This window comes from Delphinus delphis, chromosome 17 (assembly GCF_949987515.2).
Source record: "Delphinus delphis chromosome 17, mDelDel1.2, whole genome shotgun sequence".
Lineage (NCBI taxonomy): Eukaryota > Metazoa > Chordata > Mammalia > Artiodactyla > Delphinidae > Delphinus > Delphinus delphis.
In genome coordinates this window covers 61720818-61745161 of record NC_082699.1, presented here as the reverse complement: position 1 = coordinate 61745161, position 24344 = coordinate 61720818, and the positions used below count along the sequence as shown (strand labels likewise).

The 24344-nt window shown below is 34.3% G+C and overlaps 1 protein-coding gene across 3 annotated transcripts in view; it reads left to right on the top strand.

The window, feature by feature from the left end:
- The window catches only part of TAF2 (TATA-box binding protein associated factor 2), a 79494-nt gene that overhangs the window by 28304 nt on the left and 26846 nt on the right, over nucleotides 1-24344 (top strand). For all 3 annotated transcript variants that reach the window (XM_059995112.1, XM_059995110.1, XM_059995111.2), the window contains exons 11-21: nucleotides 1241-1376; nucleotides 2384-2538; nucleotides 3193-3307; nucleotides 3659-3768; nucleotides 5642-5707; nucleotides 7729-7981; nucleotides 9411-9551; nucleotides 12144-12254; nucleotides 16354-16547; nucleotides 17415-17554; nucleotides 20412-20481. In XM_059995112.1, coding sequence (XP_059851095.1) covers nucleotides 1241-1376; nucleotides 2384-2538; nucleotides 3193-3307; nucleotides 3659-3768; nucleotides 5642-5707; nucleotides 7729-7981; nucleotides 9411-9551; nucleotides 12144-12254; nucleotides 16354-16547; nucleotides 17415-17554; nucleotides 20412-20481 — 1491 coding nt within the window. The remainder of the gene's footprint in view (nucleotides 1-1240; nucleotides 1377-2383; nucleotides 2539-3192; nucleotides 3308-3658; nucleotides 3769-5641; nucleotides 5708-7728; nucleotides 7982-9410; nucleotides 9552-12143; nucleotides 12255-16353; nucleotides 16548-17414; nucleotides 17555-20411; nucleotides 20482-24344) is intronic.

Genomic DNA, 24344 nt, shown 5'->3' with positions numbered 1-24344 from the left:
TTTTTAAAAATTAACCGTATCTGTATTTTGGCAAGCATTCTGTGTGACTGTATGTGAATTTACTTTGTTCTATTTATATGCTATATAGTATTCCATTATACCTTGGAATTTATTTAACCTTTTTCATATTGCTGTCCATAAGCCCAGAAGTAATAGTGGAGTATAAAAGTAATTTTTCGGGCTTCCCTGGTGGTGCAGTGGTTGAGAGTCCGCCTGCTGATGCAGGGGACACAGGTTCGTGCCCCAGTCCGGGAAGATCCCACATGCCGTGGAGCGGCTGGGCCCTTGAGCCATGGCCGCTGAGCCTGCGCGTCCGGAGCCTGTGCTCCGCAACGGGAGAGGCCACAACAGTGAGAGGCCCGTGTACTGCAAAAAAAAAAAAGTAATTTTTCAAATATCAAATTACAAAATTTTATATTTCAGTATGCCATGCTTTTTTAAGGAAGTATAATGACTATTCTTACACGTTGATTGTGAGAGTATAATTTGGTACACTGATTTTGAAGGGTAATTTGTTAGTACCGATCAGAATTTTAAAATGGGTAATTTTTAGATTCAGCAATTCAACTTCTGAGTATGTTATCATATAGAAATTATTCTCCTAGATATTTGCCATACAGAAATACTGCACATGTATGAAAAGATAATCACTGTAGCATTATTTGAAATAATAAAGTATAAACACCTTAAATGTTCATGTATGTTGTAAATATTTTCTACAGACTGTACCTATCTTTTAATTTACTGATGATCTCATGTCAGAATTTTTAATTTTTACATAGTCTGGTCTATATGTCCTCTGGATTTTATATTTTTCCTTGTGAAGATTTTTCCCACCCCAAAATTATGAAAGAAATTTTTTTCCTTTATTTTCTTCTAGTACTTTTATAGTTGTTTTTGTTTAAGATATATAATCCATCTTGAATGTTTTTTGTATATGCTTTAACCTGGGGCTGTTGATTGGAATTGCATTGATTGTATGGATGAATTTGGAAAGCATTGAAATATTTACACTATTGTGTCTTCCTACCAGGAGGTTGGCATGTGTTTCTGTTCATTCAGATTTTCCTTTATGTCTAGTTAAGTTATTTTTAGATGTTTCCTAGTCTTCGTTGCTCTCATATTAAGGAAACTGCTAAGGTATTCCCATGAGGTTTTGGATTTATTGTCTTGATGTAGCTATGAAATTTATTGTTTATTTAATTCAAATTTGTTATATTAAATCTGTTTATTTTTTTAGTCCAGCATCCCATCTACACTTTTCCATAAAGCATCCACATACGCTTTCCTGGGAATACTACACTATGTTTCAGTGTAAAGCTCACCTGGTGATGAGATTGATTGAAAACAGGATCAGTATGGAATTTATGTTACAAGTAAGTATTAAAGAACTTAACAATTGTAAAGAAAGATCTGTTCTATATGTATATAATCTGAATACTATTCTGTAGAATAGGAGTCAGGGCATCCAATTAGCCGTTTGCCCAGTAAGTAACCTGTTCTTTTTGTTTGTGTTTCCTCAGATGTAGAGTGGGTATGAATACTTGACCCACTTAATGCAGGATTTTTATGAAGATAAAACTAAAATGTGAGGTTAAGAGTAAAACCTGTTTATGCTATGATTTTGTGTTTGGCATTATTTAGAATATTAAGGATGAAGTGCCATTTACAAATATTTTCAACAGAAAAAAGCACATTTATCTAAAAGATGGTTATTTTTGCTATCGCTAAATTCTGCCATATGTCTTAAGCAAGTTTTGGCGGAAATAGTTGATATGTACTAGTTGAGGTAATAGAAAGCCAGTTGTATTATAAATGTTCAGCTATTCTTTTTCCATTGATAATATTCTTAGAGGTAAGTGGAAAATAACTTTTTAGTAATCTTTTTTTAAAAAGCATTTTAAATTTGCCTTAAAGTTAAGTTTCTTGAATCCTTCTGTCCTTTATCTTGCCTTTAAAGAACAGAAATATTAAATGAGATGTGGTCTGTAAAGAGCCGGTTCACTTCTTAGAGTGGTATAAATGCAAATGAGTGTTCTCAACTTCTTAAAGAACGTATGGTTCCTATGTAAAGCTCGTAGCACAGTATGTTATAGGTGTTGTATAGTATTATAGCTCTTAAAAACACAGTATTCATTGTCTGGCCAGGATGTCATTAAAATTCAATTATATTTAGAGGAAGAATGATTTTATAGTCTGGCTGTTTAAATCTTTTCATGCTTCCACTACTAATAGTCTTTAATTAAAACAATCAATGAAGTAAATGTGAAATTGTCTTTTGTAATTGTCTGTAATAAAGTTATAATGCAAATTGGGAATAGTACAGAATTGCAAGCAATGTATATTATCTTATACAAACTAAATGATACTTTGATTCTTGCAGGTTTTCAATAAACTGCTAAGTTTGGCTAGTACTGCTTCATCTCAGAAGTTCCAGTCACATATGTGGAGTCAGATGTTGGTTTCCACATCTGGATTTTTGAAATCCATCTCGAATGTCTCTGGCAAAGACATCCAGCCTTTAATAAAGCAGTGGGTGTATCCTTTTCAATAGCAGTTCAGCAAAGGAGGGAAGGTTATGTGTATAAGGGGAAGGAGGAAGAAAAGGGCTTTGCGGGATGAAAGGAGGTAAGTAGTAGTAGAAATAACCAGGAACTGTAAATCATTTCCTCTAAGGTGCCTACTAAGTATTGAGACACACATACATACACATCTGTATTTGTAAAATTTGGCATAATTTTAAAGTACCTTTTAGTGTGTGAGTATAGCAATAGGTTTGATGGTGAGGGAGGTAAATAATCCACCAGACAGGCCTGTAGGATTACTTGTAAGATGCAGTGGTCTGGTGACTTCTAGATGTGGTTAGAGGTTGGCACAATTTGAGTGGTATCTTGGAACTTTTCAATTGTTACATTTTTTTCATTTCAAGGCACTATATTAATAACCCAGTAGAGTGGTTTTGCTTCTTTCAAAAAAACTAATTTCTTAATGTTTCAGAATTTCTTTTTAAATCTGGGGAAACATTTTTCACAAGAATTTTGAATACTTTGCCACCTGGTTTAGAGTGGAGTACGCTCTTAAGCTTTGAACCGGGGGGAATGCATTTGAAAATTATTACTACCCTAATGAATAATTTATTTTGTTTAGTACGTATTTATTTTAGTATGCAAAAATTCCTTTACAATTCTTCAGAGACCAGAGCGGAGTGGTAAAATTTTATGGAAGTTTTGCCTTTAATAGAAAACGAAATGTCTTGGAATTGGAAATAAAACAAGATTATACATCTCCTGGAACTCAGAAATATGTGGTAAGGTTTTTTTCCAAAATGGCCTCCTGCACTGCTTTCTCGCCAGTTTAAATAAAGGAAGGGTTTATGGTTGGGGAGCTGGTTGGAAGTTTCATAGTGAGATTTTGTTTGCAAAGAATGAAATTGAGAAAACACCGTCAGGGAAGGGAGAAGAGGGTTGCTGATACAGATCTTGGAGGAAACAAATTCTCCCAATTATCCCCAGCTCTGGTACCAGCTGCCTTTGTGTGTCTCCACATGGAGGTCTTGTATAGTGTTATATTATATCTTGATATATATACCTGTACACATAAGAACACACATTGGTTTTTTTTCTAGTACTATCTTTGAACAGTATGTTTCTTTTTAAAGGGACCACTTAAAGTGACAGTACAGGAGTTAGATGGATCCTTCAATCATACATTGCAAATTGAAGAAAACAGTCTTAAACATGATATACCCTGCCATTCCAAAAGCAGAAGGTAGGCATTGGATCATAACTATAAACTTCAGTCTCACAGATTAAAATGCCAAAATAAAAACCCTAATGTATACCTAATTTTTAAGTAGAGAACATGTTATCTAGTATTTTCCCCCCCCTTTTACTTCAAGTTAGTATTACCAAACGTTCTTTTTTTTTTTTTTTAATTTATTTATTTTTGGCTGCGTTGGGTCTTCGTTGCTGTGTGCGGGCTTCTCACTGCAGTGGCTTCTCTTGTTGCGGAGCGTGGACTCTAGGTGTGCAGGCTTCATTAGTTGTAGCACACGGGCTCAGAAGTTGTGGCCTGTGGGCTCTAGAGCACAGGCTCAATAGTTGTGGTGCACGGGCTTAGTTGCTGTGCGGCATGTGGGATCTTCCCGGACCAGGGCTTAAACCCGTGTCCCCTGCATTGGCAGGCAGATTCTTAACCGCTGTGCCACCAGGGAAGTCCCCAAACATTCTTTATTTGCTTTCTGTTCTTGACAACATTTGTATCCTTAGAATTAAATAATTAATTTTAAAATTTAGGTTTGGGAATCCTTATTTTGTAGGGACAGGGGGAAGTGGAATGGAAGTTCGAGTTTTTGGAGCCAGGAAAACTTCAAGACAAATCTCTTAGGTTCATTCTTATTAGTCTCATTTGATTAATGTCTATAGAAAATATTGGGGAAATGATCATTGACTATAAGGAGAGTAGCTGAATACATATGTCACGAAAAGCCCCTGCATCTTCTTTACTACGTCTCCTTTACTCTCCCTTTTCTCTGTATCACCATGCATGCCCTGAAAGAACATTCTTGATGTCTTTCAAAGGCACGTTACCAGTTTACTTAAAAAATGTCCAATGGTTCATCTTTTGTTTAATATATTTTTTCTTTACCACTTTTTTTGTTTTTTAATTCAGCTATTAGCATATGCTCTGAATAGTGAAAGGAATGTGTAGTAATATCAAAATTTCAGGGACAGAAGTCTTATACTTATGACTATACTTAGGTTATCTCACACAGACAAGAATGTCAGTTGATTTTGAAGGCGTTTAGAGAACTTGATTCTGAAATCTCTGTAATCATTCTCTGTGAAAATTCTTTCTTAGTTCAAAGTGAAATTCTTCTTCTTTTTGTCCTGTGCACCTTTGAAATTGAGAACATCTGATTGCTACCCTTTTCATAATATTTCCTTTGTTTTGTTTTCTCTGTAGTAATAGCACATGATTTATGTATCCTTTGGTGTGAGGAACATAAAAAGACTGTGCTCTCTTTTCCTATTTTGTCCTCATGTGACCATGCATTTAGTGTAGTGTCCAGTAGATTTTATGATTCAGGAGTAATTTGCATGGAAGCAGTTGCTTTTGTTTTGGCTTATCTTAAATCTTGTGCATATTAATTAATTATACATATTAATTAGTACTGTTAAGATGTTTTGTGGTTTACCACTTGCTTTATTTCATATAGGACAGCACCTTGCATGTACATAACATGTTCAGAATTATACATGTCTCATTTCAGGCCTGGTAATTTTTCCTTTTTTTTTTAAAGGATTTCCTTATTTGGTAGATCTCTTATCTTTCTGTATAAAACTTCCAGGTACCAGTTTTTGGGAATATATATATGTTTTAAGTTAACATTTAGTTGTATATTTCTGATTTTTGTTAAACTTTGATCAGGAAGACATTTTAATATCATTTACTTCATTCCCTTCAGTTTCAAAATAGACAGGTTTTGTGGTGTTTAAATTCCATTACATTTTCTATCTCTTCCTCCTTAGGATATCTTTCAACACTATGTGAAATTCTTAATTTGAACTTCAGCTGCTCTTTATCTGTTTTCAGAATTGGAAATGTCACAATTTTCAGACTTACTTTTCCTTAAATGTAGGAATAAGAAGAAAAAAATTCCACTGATGAATGGAGAAGAAGTTGACATGGATCTTTCTGCAATGGAGTAAGTTAGTTACTTAAGTTTAAGGATATAACATTTTCTGCATTCTCATTTGTCTTGTAATATATTTACATCTAAAAGTATGTAAATGTCCTGAAATTAGTACATTTAATACTTTTAGAAGGCAATAAAAACCTTATGTTGAAAACAAATTTTAACATAAAATTATAATTAATCAAAGAGAGAAAAGTGAATCTAGCCTGGCCCAGGTGAAATTCAGAGGAAGTAGCCTTGAATTAGTTTTCTTGCTTCCCTCGTGGCCTCTAGAGCATTGCTTCTCAAACTGAAGTGCGTGTAAGTCACTTGGGGAATCTTCTTAAAATTCAGTTTCTGACCCAGTTCTTCACTAGTGGGTCGTGATAGTTTGCATTTCCAGTGAGTTCTCAGATGTTATTGGTTTTCTTTGTCTTTGGACAAAGCCCCAGGGCACTTTGAGACTTGCTATGTTTGCAAAAAACAATTTAAATATCATTGTAAAAATTTTGTGGTAATATTTATTGATTGACAGGCATTTTATTTTTAAATATAATGTAGCTCAGAGTTTATTTCGCCCATCCATATTGTGCCTGTATAGTTTTTATAAAACATCTGTAATTATTTACTAACTTGGTTACCAAATATCACTTCTATTTATTACACAGTTTATATAATCTTTCCATATTAAGTCCTTGCCTGTAGTAAGTACCCAGTAGTATTTGTTGAATTGAGTTTATATTTCAGGTGGTGTTCTTTGATAAGAGTGTTAGACTAGATTTTTAGGCTGGTTGCTTTTCTCTTTTTTGGCCACGCCCCAGGCGGCATGAGAAATCTTAGTTCCCCAACCAGGGATCAAACCCGAGCCCTGTGCAGTGGAAGTGTGGAGTCTTAACCACTGGACCACCAGGGAAGTCTCTAGACTAGATTTTTAAAACTGTTCTTGTTACTTTGAGAGGTACATGAGGATAAATTTATGCTATACCTCTGAACTATGATTTCAGAACTTTGATAAAAATGATCATGAGTCTAGCATTTTTTAAAAAATAAGTCAGCTAAACAAATTAATTTAATAAATTAATAAGAAATAATTTTATCTGGGACTTCCCTGGTGGTCCAGTGGCTAAGACTCTGCACTTCCAATGCTGGAGGCCTGGGTTCGATCCCTGGTCAGAGAACTAGATCCCACATGCCACAACTAAGAGTTCGCATGCTGCAACTAAGAGTTTGCATGCCGCAAGTAAAGATCCCGCATGCCACAACGAAGATCCCGTGTGCCACAGCTAAGAGTGGATGCAGCCAAATAAATAAATTAGTTAATTAAGAAAAAAAAGAAATGTTTATTTTAGTTACAGATTGATGTCTCATAAAGAGTGGCATTTATAGCCATTGGCAAGTATTAGACTTTAGGAAGTAAAATGAAGAAATTTGGTCCAATTTCCCCTTTTCACATCATACAATCACTAATCAAAATCCCCAAATTAATATTTTCAGATGGATTTTTTTGTTTCAACAAGATCAATATAGGGCTACCCTGGTAGCGCAGTGGTTAAGAATAGGCCTGCCAATGCAGGGACACGGGTTCGATCTAGGAAGATCCCACATGCCGTGGAGCAACTAAGCCCGTGCGCCACAACTACTGAGCCTGAGCTCTAGAGCCCGCGAGCCACAACTATTGAAGCCCGCACCTAGAGCCCGCGCTCTGCAACAAGAGAAGCCACCGTGATAAGAGAAGCCTGCACACCGTAACGAAGAGTAGCCCCCGCTTGCTGCAACTAGAGGAAGCCCACATGCAGCACCGAAGACCCAACACAGCCAAAAAAAAAAACAAATATATAAATAAATTTATAAAAAAAAGGATCCATATAGGTGGACATTGTGAGAAACTTGAAATTCATATTAAACATAATGAGAAAATTGTCAACGTGATCTTTAAAAACATGAACGCAGTAAAACTGCATGGAGAAGGGAATCTGGTTAATAAATGCTGTTTTTTATAAATATATGAAATTGAAAAAATAAATAAAAAAGAAAATTATATTTTCTTTCAGTGCTGATTCTCCTTTGCTGTGGATAAGGATAGACCCAGACATGTCGGTATTGAGGAAAGTAGAATTTGAGCAAGCAGATTTTATGTGGCAGTATCAGCTCCGCTATGAGAGGGATGTTGTGGCACAGCAAGAGTCCATTTTGGCCTTGGAAAAGTTCCCCACTCCAGCATCTCGGCTTGCCCTAACTGACATATTAGAACAGGAGCAGTGTTTCTACCGCGTGAGAATGTCAGCTTGCTTCTGCCTTGCAAAGGTGAGATTATGTACAGTAGAAAGAAAACAAGATGGCTGATGCGTATTTTAAAAAAACAAAATTATCTCTAAAGGTGAATTAAAATTCACCGTAGTCTTTAATTTTACTTGGTGGTTGGTCTCTTGAAAGCTTTTGCCAAATGCTTTTAACAAGGCTGATTTGAAGAAACACGTTTTGACCTGAAAATAAATAATGCACTAAAATTTTATAGTTGTTAAACTGAGTTTAAAACCAAAGAGAATTTTCCCATTTTACTGGATTGCCGGCCAAAGAATTGTTAAAGCAAAGAATGTAAGAAAGTCCTTGGTTTGAGTGATATTTTATATTGTAGTACATGAAATCAGTTCATCTTAATTATCCCACTGTGGTGGTGATTTCTTGTTGGTTTGAGCTTAGTAATCAATATTAGGGATATGGAATTTAAAATGATAGGTTCTATTATTTAACGTAATAGAAAAGTTAATTTATTAAGAAAACTACATATTTTTCTTTAGATACAAAAAAAACCCCTGAAGGTAGAACAAATGAAACCCAGAAAATGCAGACAAATATTTGGCCAGAAATACTGGGTTCCAGGTATTTAAAAAGCATATTGGTACTAGGTTCATTCCCATATAGTAACTCTCTTGCCTTCCTCCCTGCTAAATCCACTTGTCCAGCATTTCAACAGATCATAATGGTTTAGATTTGTTTTATCTCTAATGGTAACTAGTGAGCAGTTTGATTCCTACATCTACTCAGATATATGAGGGAAAATGTGATTTTCTTTGATAATCATCTGCTAAGGATGTAATTTCATTGCTCCTATAAAGTTCTTCGTGATTCTCACATGCAAAATTCTTAGCAGATCTGTAAAATTATAGACTTATTTGAAGTTAATTATAATTTCATTCTTTTCAGACATGATTTTTATATACACTAAAAGTATCAATAGCAAGATGTGGATTTTTTTGTAAAGTGTTCTTACAGACTTAGGTGGTAGCACTGTACTTGCTTATTTTTAAATTAGGGTAGATTTAAAAGCCTTATTTAAAATCCATGGTGATGTTTCTATCTGATAAATTTAAAACTTTAGAACTGCATCTGCCTAAATGGACAAAACTTACTCAGAATAAAGTCTTTGCAAACAAGTTTTCTTAAAACATAAGAAGAGTGCTCCAGTTTAGAAACTAACTTGTTGAAAACAGTTACAAGTGTACATAAGAATTTTAGGGGAGGTAGAGTTTATATATATTTATAAATATATAAATGTATTTATATACATTTTCTTGGAAATGATCATGAGAAGCTAAAATGTATTAAATTTCTAAGAACTGAAATTGTTAAAAATGAATCCGATTGTATTGATAACTTTTAGAAAGCTATTTTATTTATTTAAAAATATGTTTTCCATGGTGGTCAAATTACTTCATTTTCTAATTACTTGCAGATTGCAAATTCAATGGTGAGCACATGGACAGGACCACCAGCCATGAAGTCACTCTTCACTAGGATGTTTTGTTGTAAAACTTGTCCAAACATTGTGAAAACAAACAACTTTATGAGCTTTCAAAGTTACTTTCTACAGAAGGTACAGTCTCCCTTCTAGTTTTCTTATGATTGTTTTTTGCCAATATCTGTATATCTCATTTTAACCTGGGGACTCTTCAAATATTATTTACTTTCTTATAAATGATTTTGTCTGTGTTCTCTTTTTGCTCCTAAAATGTTTTCCAAAGTTTCAGTTGTTCATTGATTTTATGAACTGTGTGCGAGTAAGTCACTGTCCATATTAATGCTAAAGTAAGTAGAAATGGATAATTTGACTTTTTGGTTGGTTACATGGGGGATGGAGGTATGGGTGGGTCCTTCTGATGGCCATCCTTGTAGGATGTGGACAGCATTTCTGAGTCAGAGACAATACAGCACACAGCTCTAGTTTCAGTCCCAGCTCTGCTGCTCACTAGCAGTTTGCAAGAGGACAAGTTTCTTAACTCTCTAAGCCTCAGTTTACTCAACTGTAAATTTATCTTTTTTTAAAATTAAATAATATCAAGCATGTGAAGTGTTTCGTACTATATTCTTATCAAATAGCAAGTTTTTTACAAATGGTAATTTAGAAAGTGGTGGTGTGATAGAGCCACTGTTTTAGGAAGTGATGTGGGAATGGCAGGGTGGTCAGCATTTGGGCAATTTGGAAGTCATTTGTAAAATATTTTGAGTAAGTTAGTAATGAAGGCCCAGATTAGATTAACTGGATTAACTACAAGGAGGAGTAAAGTTGAAGTAGAAAAAAACTAATGAAGCCTATTCTTTCATGATTTGGTGTTGAAGAGTGTGAGAAAGGTGACAGGTTGAGGATAAAGCAAGGCTGAGAAAGGACATTTCAGGTTTTGTTTTGTATAGAGGGAGAAAAAGCTTGAGGCATGTTTGGCACAGAGAAAGGAACCAGTGGAGAAGCAGAGATGAAATATTCATCTCTTGGGAGCAAGTAAATATAAAAAACATAAGATAGAGCAAATTCTGAAGTTATTAGTAGTGGGTGGGGACATAGTTGTGAGGTTAATTTTAGAAAAGATAAGAACATTCCTTTTTCTGAGGCAGGTAGAAAGCAGATTAAAAGTAAATGAAATGATAGATGTTGAGGGGAATGTTAAGCAAGGTGAGATTTGTATGTGATGGAGAGAAATGTGAAAAGAATTACCCAGCCACATGCTGAGAGTGGAAGTCATGACATATTGATAGTGAATTTCATCAGCAGAACAGATTCAGGAGATCGGGTTTGGGAAAAGCCAATATTGGTGTGATCAAAGAAGTCTGAGGCATCCTGTTATTTTAAAGAACCGAGCATTTCATAGTACTTGAACATGTTGCTCAGCTCTCTATTGCCATTTCACTAATGTATGGTCTGAAAGCAAGTTAATTTCTTTGACTACCGAATGTGTCCCCTTCATTATGCCATTGTACTTCCATATACCTGAGATCAATATTCAGATTGGGAGTTGTGATCCATTAATGAGGGGGGTCATGAAATCAATTTGGAAGTTTTTTTTTTTAAATAAAAGAAAACAATAGGCAGTATCAGAATGCGACACATGAAATAAGGGTAGGTGTAAGGTTTTTTTTGTTTTATTTTTTACTTTGTATACATGACGTGTGTGTGTGTGTGTGTGAGGTTGGGATGTAAATGTATTTCTTACTGTGGGTTACAGTCAAAAAAATTGGAAAAGCAGTGCTTTTAGACTAGTTCACCTTTCACATAATACTTCTAGTGGCAGAAAAGAGAGAGAGAGGATTAGTGCTTAAATCAAATTTAAGTCCTATTTCTATGGAAAAAAAACTTTCCCTCAGTTCTTACAGCATTAATAGTAACTATTGTAGCACTGACCGTCCCCTTGCTTCTGGTCCTTCAAGCAAGCAAAGGAGTCCTGCTACTTTCTGTCCCCCAGCTTAGAGGGAATAGTTATTTTGAATCAGAAGACGGGGTAGTCCAAATCTCTCTGTGTACTGGGGACTGTGATGTCTATTTGTCTGTAGTTCTGCCTCGAGTTTGAATAGCTTGGTTTTACTGGTAGAGGTTACCACTGTGAGTCAGGCTTCTACTTCCTTAGAAAAGTTGCCTATGAAAATTTGGAGAGGAGAAAGTTAAGCTGGATTTTAGATAATTTACCATTTTTCCTTAGGCTGAGAATGGGGCAGTGGTACTGGAGAATCAGTATCTTCTCAGACTGGTGATTGAACTCTACTGTCTGCCTGCCACATGCCTCCAGCCACTGTATCCATTAATCCTGAAAATGGTTGTGAGGAAACTAGACTCCTGCCCAGTAAGCAACTAGCTATAATAATCCATCTTAATAGGCAGTGGTGTAGAAGTTGAACAATGGTCTTATCTAATGTTAAAGCCCATACCTTGTCCCTTGTAAAACACGGAACTGAATTTACATTACACATACCTCTTCTGACAAATGGGCTACAGAGTGTATCCAGTTATGCAGCTTTCCCCTTGGTTTCCTACTCAGTTCCTTTGTTAGCATGTTTGAGACATGTTCCCAGTGGGAGGGGTAGGAATCGGTGGGGGTTGGAGTCCATCCAGATACCTGTGTCAGCCCCAGAGTAACCCTGTTTCAGCATATACTTCATTGAATTGTAGTAATGAAAATTAAACAAAATTTTTTTTTTGTAGACTATGCCAGTTGCGATGGCTTTATTGAGAGATGTTCATAACCTTTGTCCCAAAGAAGTCTTAACATTTATTTTAGACTTAATCAAGTACAATGACAACAGAAAAAATAAGGTAAGATACCTCAGTATTATAAAAGTAGCCAGTGATATTTTGTTTTTAAAGAAATATTTAGACTGTGAAATCATTGTTGTGTCCATTGTACTTGAAATTTATAGAGAAAGAAATATACAAACATGATTTATTATAATCAGTACATGAAAACCAAGATTACTTGGTTTTTAAATGTTCTGTATGCTGTTATAACGTGGAGATAGAAGTACATCAAATTTTGGGAACTCAGCTAACTTTTGTTTTGGTGACGTCTGACAGCTCAATTTTATTTTTATTCCTTTTTTCTTTTATCAAGTGATACCCAGAAAACAGTTCCTCTTGGGATAACTTGTTCATTGATGAATTTGACTTTTTTCTTTTTTACCATTATGTGTGTTTTATTCATTTATTTAGTAAATTGCTATTGAATGCCATGCTTCAAAAGTTATTTCACCTTACTTGTTATCATTCTAACCATCAGCAAGTGTTTTTGAGAATATATGCTATGCTAGGCGGTATACCACGTTACATAGAAAGAATGAATGGTAGTTGCCGTCTGGAATTTCATTTAAATTAAACGTCTATTGAAGAACTGCTGCATATCACAGTCTGATTCTGGGGCCTCAAGGATTCAGCCTAATGGGGAAATCAGATAGGTAAACAGGTTATTCATAACTGCTAAAGTGGAGGTATGTATACACAAATTTCTAGGGAGATTCAGAGGAAGTAGTGCCTTCTTCCAAGGGTATAGAGAGACACTCAGGGAAGTTTTGTACATAAGATGTGACCCTCGAACTGAGTCATAAACAATAGGATTTTCCCAGTCTGAGTAGGGCCAGTCTAGGAAGGTTACTCTGAGCAGAAGGAACAGCACATATAATGACACATGTAACTTGTAGGATAAGTTGAATTCATGAGAAGTTTAATAAAACATTACAACAGTTAAAAAAAAGTCACAAGTGGACCTCCCTGGTGGCGCAGTGGTTAAGAATCTCCCTGCCAGTGCAGGGGACATGGGTTCAAGCCCTTGTCCAGGAAGATCCCACACGCCGCGGAGCAACTAAGCCTGTGCACCACAACTACTGAGCCTGCGCTCTAGAGCCCGCGAGCTACAGCTACTGAGCCTGCGTGCCTAGAGCCCGTGCTCCATGACAAGAGAAGCCAGTGCAGTGAGAAGCCCACTCACCATGACGAAGATTAGCCCCCACTTGCCGCAACTAGAGAAAGCCCATGCGCAGCAACGAAGAGCCAACGCAGCCAAAAATAAATAAATAAATTAATTAATTAAATTTTAAAAAGTCACAAGTGTTTTATTTACAAATGGTGATTTATATTGAAAAATCAAGAAGGCAAAATTTTCCTCTTTAAGTCAGTAGAGTAACATTCAAATGATTTGAGAGTCCTTAAAAAAATTAGTTCTTTAAAGAATGCATTATAGCTGATACACTTTCTTTCCATTTTTGAATATTGTTAAAAAAGATTTTGTAAGATTCTTTCCTTCCTAATCTGCTGGTTTGTTTTGACTTTCACTTATAGTATTGCTTTCTTCACCTACACGTGAATTTCTTTTTTTGAAGATATAATTGTCTTCAATTAAGACTAGCATACATCTTAATCCCTGAAGATATTAAGGACAGAATAAATGCAAATAATAACAACAGTAATAATAGCTAGTTTTTTGTATGTTCCATGACCTGTACCAAAACTTGATTAATATGATCTTCATCAGACCTCTGAGATAGACACTATAATTATCTCAGTTTCCATTTGAGGAGATAGAAGCTAATAAAAGCTAACAGATTTACTCAAGGTCATATATGCGGTAGGGCCAGGAGCAAAACCTAGATTTGTCTGATGTCAAAACTTAAAAATTATTGTTGAGAGAAAAAGATTTTGTTGTTATTTAAAGATTTGCAGATTAATGGATTAAAACTGGAAGAAAAGATGTGATTGGATGGTGCCTAAGAATAGTTCATTGATTTTCTTATGTTCGTTTTTAAAGTACTTCACTTCCAACCACTAATGATTTGTCTCTGAGGGCTTTGGTTAAACATATTTTTTAAAAAAGGTTCACTATATAAAGTGCATGAGAAGAAATGAAAGATTTTTCTGGGATTAAGATTAAATTAGAAATACAGAACATTAAATGCCAAAAAGAAGTTGGGATTTGGGGGTGGGAAGATATTTTTTAAAATTTTAACATCTCATGAATTGGGCAGGAGCGTTAAATTCAATATTCTAGATAACTTAGTTTTCAAGAAGACTAAAATTAAATCCCTTTCAAGCCTGGTTATTAGTCATTTTATATGAAAATCTTTTATATATACACATGAATTTCTAACATATTTCTAATAAATCATATATACATTTATGAAATTTGTCTTCTTAAATAAGTATGCAGAACATGGGTTGAACTATTCCTGATACCAAACGATCATTGTTAAAAACTTCAGTCAGCCTTTGCTGCAGTACGTTGACGTTGATGCCTCAGTTGTTTTTTTTTTGTGGGAAGTTTTGCTGTATGTACTAAATGCCCCCACACCCCCCCAGTTGTGTTTCACAAATTATTTATTCTTCACTTGACTTTGGGGTGATCAGATAATCTGGCCTGTTCGATTAGGAGTATAGTGTCTGTGAGAATTGGATATGGTCTGAGGGGTAAATGTTAAATATTTTGGTTTTTGTACTTCATCCACATCCCTGTCTCATTTTTAATTTCTGAATTTATTCTGTGCTCTGAATACTTAGTTCAGAAACAATGGTTAAGTAAATGGTCTTTTGCTTTGTTAGCAAAGTAGTTATCAGAGGTAACAATGAAACTATAAAAATACTTGGAGAAAACCTATGAACATTATTTAAATGATCTCTGAATGCAAATGGCCTTTCTGAGTGTGAAACAAAACTTAGAAACCGTAGAGAAAAGGTTGACTGAAGTTATAGAGATTAATTTTTTTAATCATTAGAACAGTTTGAAAACAAAACTCGTCCATGGTGAATACTTGTGGAGTATTTTTTCTTTGGTTTTGTTTGTTTTTATGTGCCTTGTTTTTTTTTCCTACCTGGTATTCGAACATAGGAATGTTTAGGGACTGTGCCATTATGTGTGTCAGTTGGAGGTTCTGGCTCCATGGTGGAAGTCAGAAGGGGCCAGGTCTTCTTCCTTTGTCTCCTAGCAGTTTGTTTTGCCACAGCATAATCCCAACACTGCTGATAGAAGTAATTAATTTGCTTGCTCCATGTTCAGATTTCTAGGCTAGAGCATCTGAGTTGCTGAGTTTAAATCAAACCACACCCAGATTGCTTTCAATAAATTGCTTCTCTGGGAATTGACTGGGATATGGATTTAGGAATTTTTATTTGTTTTTTTGGATGGTTTCCTCCCTTTTCTCTGCTTCTCTTGCTAGAACTCCTATTATTTGTATGTCATGTGTTCTACACCAGCCTTCCAACTTCCTTGTGCTTTCTTTCCTATTTTTTATCTTTTTTTTTTTTTGCTCAAAATTTTTGGAGTTTTTTTCAATTTTATATTCCAATTTAATTTTTATTCTGATTCTCTGCATATTTCTTTTTTTAAAAAATGTATTATCCTGTTGGAAGGGATATCATTGGTTACTTCTCAGACAATATTAATGGTCACTTTTGAATTTTTTTCCCTCTACTGGTTTTCTTTTCCTTGTATACTCTTATTTCCTCCAAGTCACTTTTCCCACTTTGTTCTGGTCTCTCTTTATGTTAATGCTTTCTTCAACTATCTGGTGACCCTTGGTTGGATGTTTTAGATGAGAATAGAGCACTGAAATAGCTGATTTGAAGCTCTGTATTACCAGCAGGATTTGTGGACTGTGGTCTTCCTTTTAGAGGAATCTGGCTAGATTACTATGAGAGTGTCTTACATGTAGTAAACATTTGTCAAGTAAAGTAATGTATTTCTAATTAGTAGACCTCTTTCACTCTTTTTTCCACTGTGTGACTCTATACAAAGGACGGAATTGAATACTAACCTGAAAACTTGCTTATGTTTTCAGATGAATTATGTTTTTAAGTTATCATATTTTATTTTATTAACTTTTGAATAGACATGTAAATTCTGTTGTCTTCTCGTAATTATTTTTTGGCTTAGTTTTCAGATAACTATTATCGTGCAGAAATGATTGATGCCCTTGCCAACTCTGTTACGCCTGCAGTCAGTGTGAATAATGAAGTTCGAACTTTGGATAATTTAAATCCGGATGTGCGACTCATTCTTGAAGAAATCACTAGGTTTTTGAATATGGAAAAACTTCTTCCGAGTTATAGACACACCATCACTGTCAGGTATGATGATTCTTCGTATTTGTTTCTTAAAGTTATTTGCTTTCATAATTATAAGAGAAATTTATTTGCATAGAGAATTGGGAAATATAGTAAAGTAAAAGAAAATCCTATATGATTCTACCACCCATGGATAAATTATTGCTATTTTGGAGAATGGCCTTCTAAATTTTTTCCTCTGGTAACTATATAAATTTTAAATTATTTGCCATATTGTATATATAGTTTTTATATTCTGCTTATATCATAAACACTTTCTCATGTCATCAGAAATTCTTCATAAGCATTGTATTTGATGTCTGCATAATCTTTTATCCCATTGGATATAATTTAAACTCTATTATAGTTTATTGTTTATTATTGTATAATTATAATAGTTATATAATAATTATAATATAATATTATTATATTATATTATTAGTTTATTGTTAGGCTTCTTTTACGGCTTCTGTCAACTTTGTATGTATGACTGTCGACAAGTTCTGTCTATTTCATGAGGAGTTCGCTAAAAAAAAGTTGATTTACCCATTCAACATTATGAACAGTTTCAACTTTCCATATATACTAGTGAATAAACTATATATGTATTACTAAAACTTTTGGAGAGAATACTTTATTTAAGTTATGTTTTATGCTAAATACATTTTTCTGAAGTGTGTTCCAGTTAAAATACCTGAAACTGAATTTCCAAAGTTTTGAAATCACTTTTCTTTTAATAGGGTTTTTTATTGTCATTGCAAAAATTGAATGTTAAAAAATTAAAAAGTGGATTCAAATTACATTCATTTTTCAGCTTACTGTTACGGATTAATTTCTAATGCCTTGGAAACAAGTTTAAAAGAGTATTTAACTATAAATACATTTTCCTAGTTGTTTGAGAGCCATACGAGTGCTTCAGAAGAATGGCCATGTGCCAAGTGATCCAGCTCTTTTTAAATCTTACGCAGAATATGGCCACTTTGTGGACATCAGGATAGCAGCTTTGGAAGCAGTTGTTGACTATACTAAAGGTAATGCTTTAGAAATATATGCCCATAATCATTTTATCAATAGAAAGAATTGTTTACCATTTACTATTTAGTTATTAGGGTTTTCATATTATGTACAATACAGATATTTTGATTTTAAATTCTTGACTCACTGATTGAGAGTTTTTGGCAAATGTAGAATTCATATAAAAATTAGTAAATGAGGGAAAAGAAAAGAGTTATAGATAGATATCTTTGGTCTTTCTGAAAAGTTAGTGTATCATTTTATAGCTTTAATTACATGTTATTTTAAGAAATAGAAGGTTGGGGAGAAATTTCTAATTACATAAGGTTTCAAGAAAACATTTTGGGGCTTCCCTGGTGGCGCAGTGGTTGGGAGTCCGCCTGCCGATGCAGGGGACGCAGGTTCGTGCCCCGGTCTGGGAGGATCCCACATGCTGTGGAGTGGCTGGGCCTGTGAGCCATGGCCGCTGGGCCTGTGCGTCCGGAGCCTGTGCTCTGCAATGAGGGAGGCCATGGCAGTGAGAGGCCCTCGTACCGCAAAAAAAAAAAAAAAAAGAAAAGAAAACATTTTGTACCTGTCAAAACTGTTATCTGTGAAAGTAGAGCAAGAGATACAAGTAGGAACTTCAGGAGGGGGATTAGGCAAGACTTTGTGAAGTTGAAAAAAAACATAAGGAAAAATATGAATAAGAGAACACTACATATTCAAAACATTTTCAGAAATAGAAGAAAGTTAAGGAGATGAAAATATTTTAAAAAATTGTCATAACGGGCTTCCCTGGTGGCACAGTGGTTGAGAGTCCGCCTGCCGATGCAGGGGACACAGGTTCGTGCCCTGGTCCAGGAAGATCCCACATGCCGCGGGGCGGCTGGGCCCGTGAGCCATGGCTGCTGAGCCTGCGCGTCCGGAGCCTGTGCTCCGCAACGGGAGAGGCCACAACAGTGAGAGGCCCTAGTACTGCAAAAAAAAAAAAAAAAAAAAAAAAAAAATTGTCATAAAGAATAGAGCAGGTGGAAGAAAAGCAATAATCCCAGAAATAATAGAATACTTTGAAAGAGTGTAAATGAGACTGACCTAAGCTAGAGTCTGATGAAATTTAAAATTTTAAGGTTAAGGAAAAAAATGTATAAGTTCCTAGGAATATCAGAACCCAGTTATTGTACAAGGTGAAAAAATACTGTGGCCTGTAACTTCTTCAGAATAAGAAGAGTTCAAAAGACAGTGAACACAGGCTAACATAATGCTTAGGGAAAATTATGACCTAAGATTTTCTACTTTGCCAAGTTGTTGTTCCTATAGTCTTGAAGGCTTAGAAGTACATTTCCTATGTAACATTTTAAAAAACAAAAGTCTGAAAGATAACTTTCAGCTGACCTGTAAAGGAATCAAAATAATAACTCAAGATTGATGAAAGTGTGATATGAAAGGCCCAGTGACAAGCAACTATGCCTATAAAATAAAGAGCTAAGCTTAAATATTTGTTAACATGGTTGTAAAATTTAATGCAAATTTCAAAGAAATTCTTAAAAAATAACATGTCAGTATAAGAACTATGTAAATTAATCTAAAATTCCAGATTATACTAAAATATGGGAAGAATAAAGAAGTTATGATAACATTCTCATCTGAATGTAGAAAGAGAGGAATGGGTGAGGGAAATTCTTTAGTAGATACTGGTTAAGTTTCTCATGTTAAGTAGAGGAAAATATACTCAAATCCTTATAATTTTTTGTAAATTTCAATAGAAATACTGCTTCTAGAACGACATTATAAAAGAGTAAGAACAATATAGTGTGTGTGTTATATGTGTTGGCCCAAGTTCAGAAAGGACTGTCATTTGTTCTTCCTTTTTGTTGAGGGTTAAAGTAGTCTTTCTTTTAAAAAATGCTGGTTAAAATAAGAACGTTTTTTCACGTATTTCTTGGCAAGAAAAAAAATGTAATCTTATGTCAGTTTTCAGTTTTATTTTGCCTTTTACCAATTTGTGAAATATGGAAATCTTGAGGTCTACCAAATATGCCATTATTCCCAGCCAAGTTATATGAATGATGTTCACTCACATAAATCATATAATATGAAGAATTCATGAATTAGTACTACCTGAAATCAAATAGAATGCTAATATTATGATTTCCAAAAAGAATGCTAAATTAATAAGTGTAATTTAATTGAGAGATATTTAAGTGTGAACCATAAATCCAGTTCATTAGAAAATGAAAAAGTGGAAAATATTAGAAATAAAATTCTAAAAATAAAGCTTTTCAAATCATAAAAGCAATACTTTTTGAAAAGGTAAATGGAAATAGCTAATAAGTTATTTTGTTAAAGTTATTTATATTTATAGTACTAGTTTTGCAGTTGTTTCTTATGTTATAGTGAAAAGTTAAGGCTGCTCTTTTGTCTTAAATGAAAGAAACCACTTGGGCAGAAACAGTTTACCATACTGTATGATATAGTTGAGATACCATTGAGTATCGAACCTCTCTATAATTTGATTTAAGCATCTAGAAAAACAATTTAAACACATTTCCATTTAGAGTTAATCATCTCTAATTTAGAGCTCTTAATAAATTACAATTTGTTTTATGTTGTATTTACTGTTGATTTGCGCCTTAGTGGAAAATATACTCTTGGTCCTGTTTTATGTTTTGGCTACATATATAGCACAGTACTTGTAAAATTTGCCAAGTGGCCTGTTGCATTAAAACATGTAAGAAATCACCTACATCCTTCAACTCTGATTGGAAATACGGCTAAGGCAGAATCCTAAATATTAAAGGCAGAATCCTAAATATTAAGTATAAATTCCCTATTTGTCACTTGTTTAAATTGTTATAATTAACAACAAAAGTATTTCTTTATTTTTATTTTCAGTGGACAGGAGTTATGAAGAATTGCAATGGCTACTTAATATGATTCAGAATGACCCTGTACCCTATGTAAGGTTAGTTTTTTTATGCTGTAATATTTTGTTTTTGTAAGTCCTAAAGTAAATAATTTCAGAGCATTATACTTGTTCCATGTATATGGAACATGTATATAATTTTTGAAAATATAGGAATATGTTATCCATTTACTCATGTCCTTATTTATTTTATTTGCCTTTGGAAAGACATTTTTAAAAATACATTGTTACTAAGGGTAATTCCCTGAATTTTACATGTGATTTCTATTGTAACTTAAAGAAAAGCTTGTGTATCCGTTTTTAGTGCACATGGAGGAAGAAAGCCCTTATCCTAAAACCTCTGTATCGATTGATTTAATCTATTTTAAAAGTAAATAAAAGCAGTGTTTTGATGTATCCCATTTGTTCCTTTCTATCTTATATAGAATCTTAATTTTTAATAAATGGACTTAGGATTTTAAAATGTAATATGACATTGTTAAAAATTTAGAAAATAAGGGATAATAAAAGAAAATCCTGGTCCTGACGTGGTAACTATTTTCATTTTTGTATTTTCTTCTTCATTTCTTTCATTTCTGCTGCTTTCTTTTGCAAAGTAGGATATTTATAGTGTATTCGTGCAGTATTAAAATTTTTACCATTTCTGCCGTCCTTTCTTTACACCTAGTAGACTCAAATTTGTGTTCACATGTTGTAATAATTCAGTCTCATAAAATGAAATTTGAAAGCTGGAAGATAATTTAGATTTTAGCTATTCCAACTAGAAATAAGAACACAGAGACATTGTCTTCTTCAACTTTACACATCAGTTGGCAGATATTTTTCTGCCAAATGATGCTTATTAAATAAATATTCTTTGTACAAAGTTCTTCTCTTTGTATTTCATAGTTCTTGATTTGTGATCTGAATTGTATTTTAAATAATTTGTCCTTGTATTGATGTGTACCAGGGGTAAGGTTGACATGGACAAAAATCTCATAATCACCCATTCTGAAGTAAATACTCATATAAAAGAGAATAGGCAGGAAACCAGCCTCATCTCTTTATCTGCCAGAGCTCATGCATTTGAAAGTTTATAATAAGATGCTGCTGATGACAAGTAGGGACAGAAAGTATAAATACAGTATAAATAAAGCTTATCATGTATTCATTTATGTTTTCAATTCACATCAAGAACTAACATCAAGGCACATATTTCTTTTTTTTTAATTAATTTACTTTTAACTTATTTTTGGCTGCATTGGGTCTTTGTTGTTATGCATGGGCTTTCTGTAGTTGAGGCGAGCAAGGGCTACTCTTCTCTGTGGTGCACAGGCTTCTTGCTGTGGAACACAGGCTCTAGGCACGTGGGCTTCTGTAGTTGTGGTGCGTGGGCTCAGTAGTTGTGACTCACGGGCTCTAGAGCGCAGGCTCAATAGTTGTGGCGCACAGGGTTAGTTGCTCCGTGGCATGTGGGATCTTTCCGGACCAGGGCTCGAACCCGCATCCCCTGCATTGGCAGACAGATTCTTAACTACTGCGTCACCAGGGAAGCCCCAAGGCATATATTTCTGAGATCTTAAAATTGTGTTTTGAGGATCATTTTCAGCAGATTATAATATTATATAATACTTGTAGTTATGTTTCTAAATTATATACTGTACAGTCTAAATGATTGCTTTTGAAATGTGGAGCTGTTAATGTCATTCAAATTTTAAGAGCACTGTTATTTACATTCTAAACTGAAAATCTGTATAAAGATATATTTCATGATTATATTTGATGTGTTTACTTCATAAGTGATGTGATTCATTTATATCACGAATAGGGAACCTCTTAGGCTTTGCTTAATGTCATCTAGCCCATAGTTATAGTTAAAAAAAGTTCAACACATCTTAAAGAAAGTCTTTAATGGCAGTGAATGGTCACAGGATAGGAGTGTTATTACCACATCAACAGTTATTGTATGTGTGTATTATTTGGTGTCTTGGGATATCTGTCTCTATTTTTGTGGGGGTTTTTTTTCCTCTATTTTTTATGCTTTGAATAGGAACTCTGTCCTTTTCTCTTTGTCCCCATCATTACCTTTTCTTTTCCTTCCTCCCTTCCTATCTATTTATATTGAGGTGTAATTGACATATTAGTTTCAGGTGTGTAGCATATTGATTCCATATTTCTATGTTTTAGAAAATGATCACCACTATAAGTCTGGTTAACATCCATTACCGTACATAGTTACAGATTATTTTCTTTTGATAAGAACTTCTAAGATCTATTCTCTTAGCAACTTTCAAATATGCAACACAGTATTACTAACCATAGTCACCATGCTATATATTACCTCCCCATGACTTATTTATCTTACAACTTGGAAGTTTGTACCCTTTGACCCCATTCACCCATTTCACCACCACCCAGCTCCTGCTTCTGGCAACCACCAGTCTGTTCTGTTACTTTTTCTTAAACTCGTTGAGTAGCCATCATATAGAACTGCTATATTCTGCTGTGTTAAGTTGGATAGAATTCTTAATCTTAAAGGTAGGTAAACGTTTCTGTTTCTGTCTGTCTTAAAATCAGTGACATTCGTCTCTCCTGCCCCCAAAAGAGCGTTTTATTTTTATGGCTTTTGATTGATTTTTAAACTCCTAATAGTAAGATGGTCATTAATAAGAAATTTTTTTTAGCTGTTGATTTAAAAAATTTCTGTATTATTATGTATATCACAATTGCTGATTTTTTGAGAGTTAGATAAAGCTCTGAAGAATTTGGGGGCTGAAACCTTAAAATTTAGAGGAAAGAAATTAGTTACTTGTAATTACTCCTGTATGCTTTAAAGCTAAATTTGAACACCATTTCTACAAGGATACTTTCTTGACTACCTGCACTAGGTCATGTCCCTCAAGTCATAATTGCCCATAAAATCCTACAGTTGTTCCTTTACCCAAGTACATACATAGTTCCTATGTATGTGTATTATTATAGTTTGATTTTTTTTGTTACTGCTGTCTCCCCCATGAGAGTATAAGTTTTAAAAAGACAGGGACCTTGTCTCCTTTTGCCACTGTATGTCTGGCACATAGCATGATGCTTTGCATATAGGTAATTAAATACATGTTAAACAAGTGGTTGAATATAATTTTTCCCCCTCTAATCATATATATGTTTAACTTAATTCATATGTTAAAGAAAAGTGATTTTATCTCTGTAGTGACAACTGTATGTAAAAAAAAACCTTAAGCTGTTTAATTATTTTTAGATGTTTGGGAAAGTTCTTGGTCTTTTATTTGGGTTTGATGTTTTAAATGTAATAATAGGGTTGTTGGCTTTCCTTGTATAGTCTTCTCTCAATAGAAGATTTTCAGGACTTCCCTGGTAGCCAGTGGTTAAGAATCCGTCTGCCAATGCGAGAGACACGGGTTCGAGCCCTGGTCCGGGAAGATCCCACATGCCGCGGAGCAACTAAGCCCGTGCGCCACAACTACTGAGCCTGAGCTCTAGGGCCCATGCTCCACAACAAGAGGAGCCACCACAATGAGAATCCCTTGCACCGCAACGAAGAGTAGACCCTGCTCACCACAAATAGAGAAAACCTGTGCGCAGCAACAAAGACCCAATGCAGCCAAAAATAAATAAATAAATGAAAGATTTTCAGATTGTAAATCAGTTCTTTATTAGGATATCTTAAGAATTTAAGTAAGTGTGCTTTGGTGCATTGTTTTTAAAACAAATTTACATTTTTGAAAATTACAGTTTCCTTTCAATGGGAATAACTTAAAATGCTCATTCAGATTTGCAAAAATATAAACTCACATTAAGAAGACAACTTAAAAATAGCGTATAATTATTTCAACCAGAGCAATAATTCTTAACATTTTGGATTATTCCTTTCCAGTCATTTCTATGCATGTATATTACTTTTTACA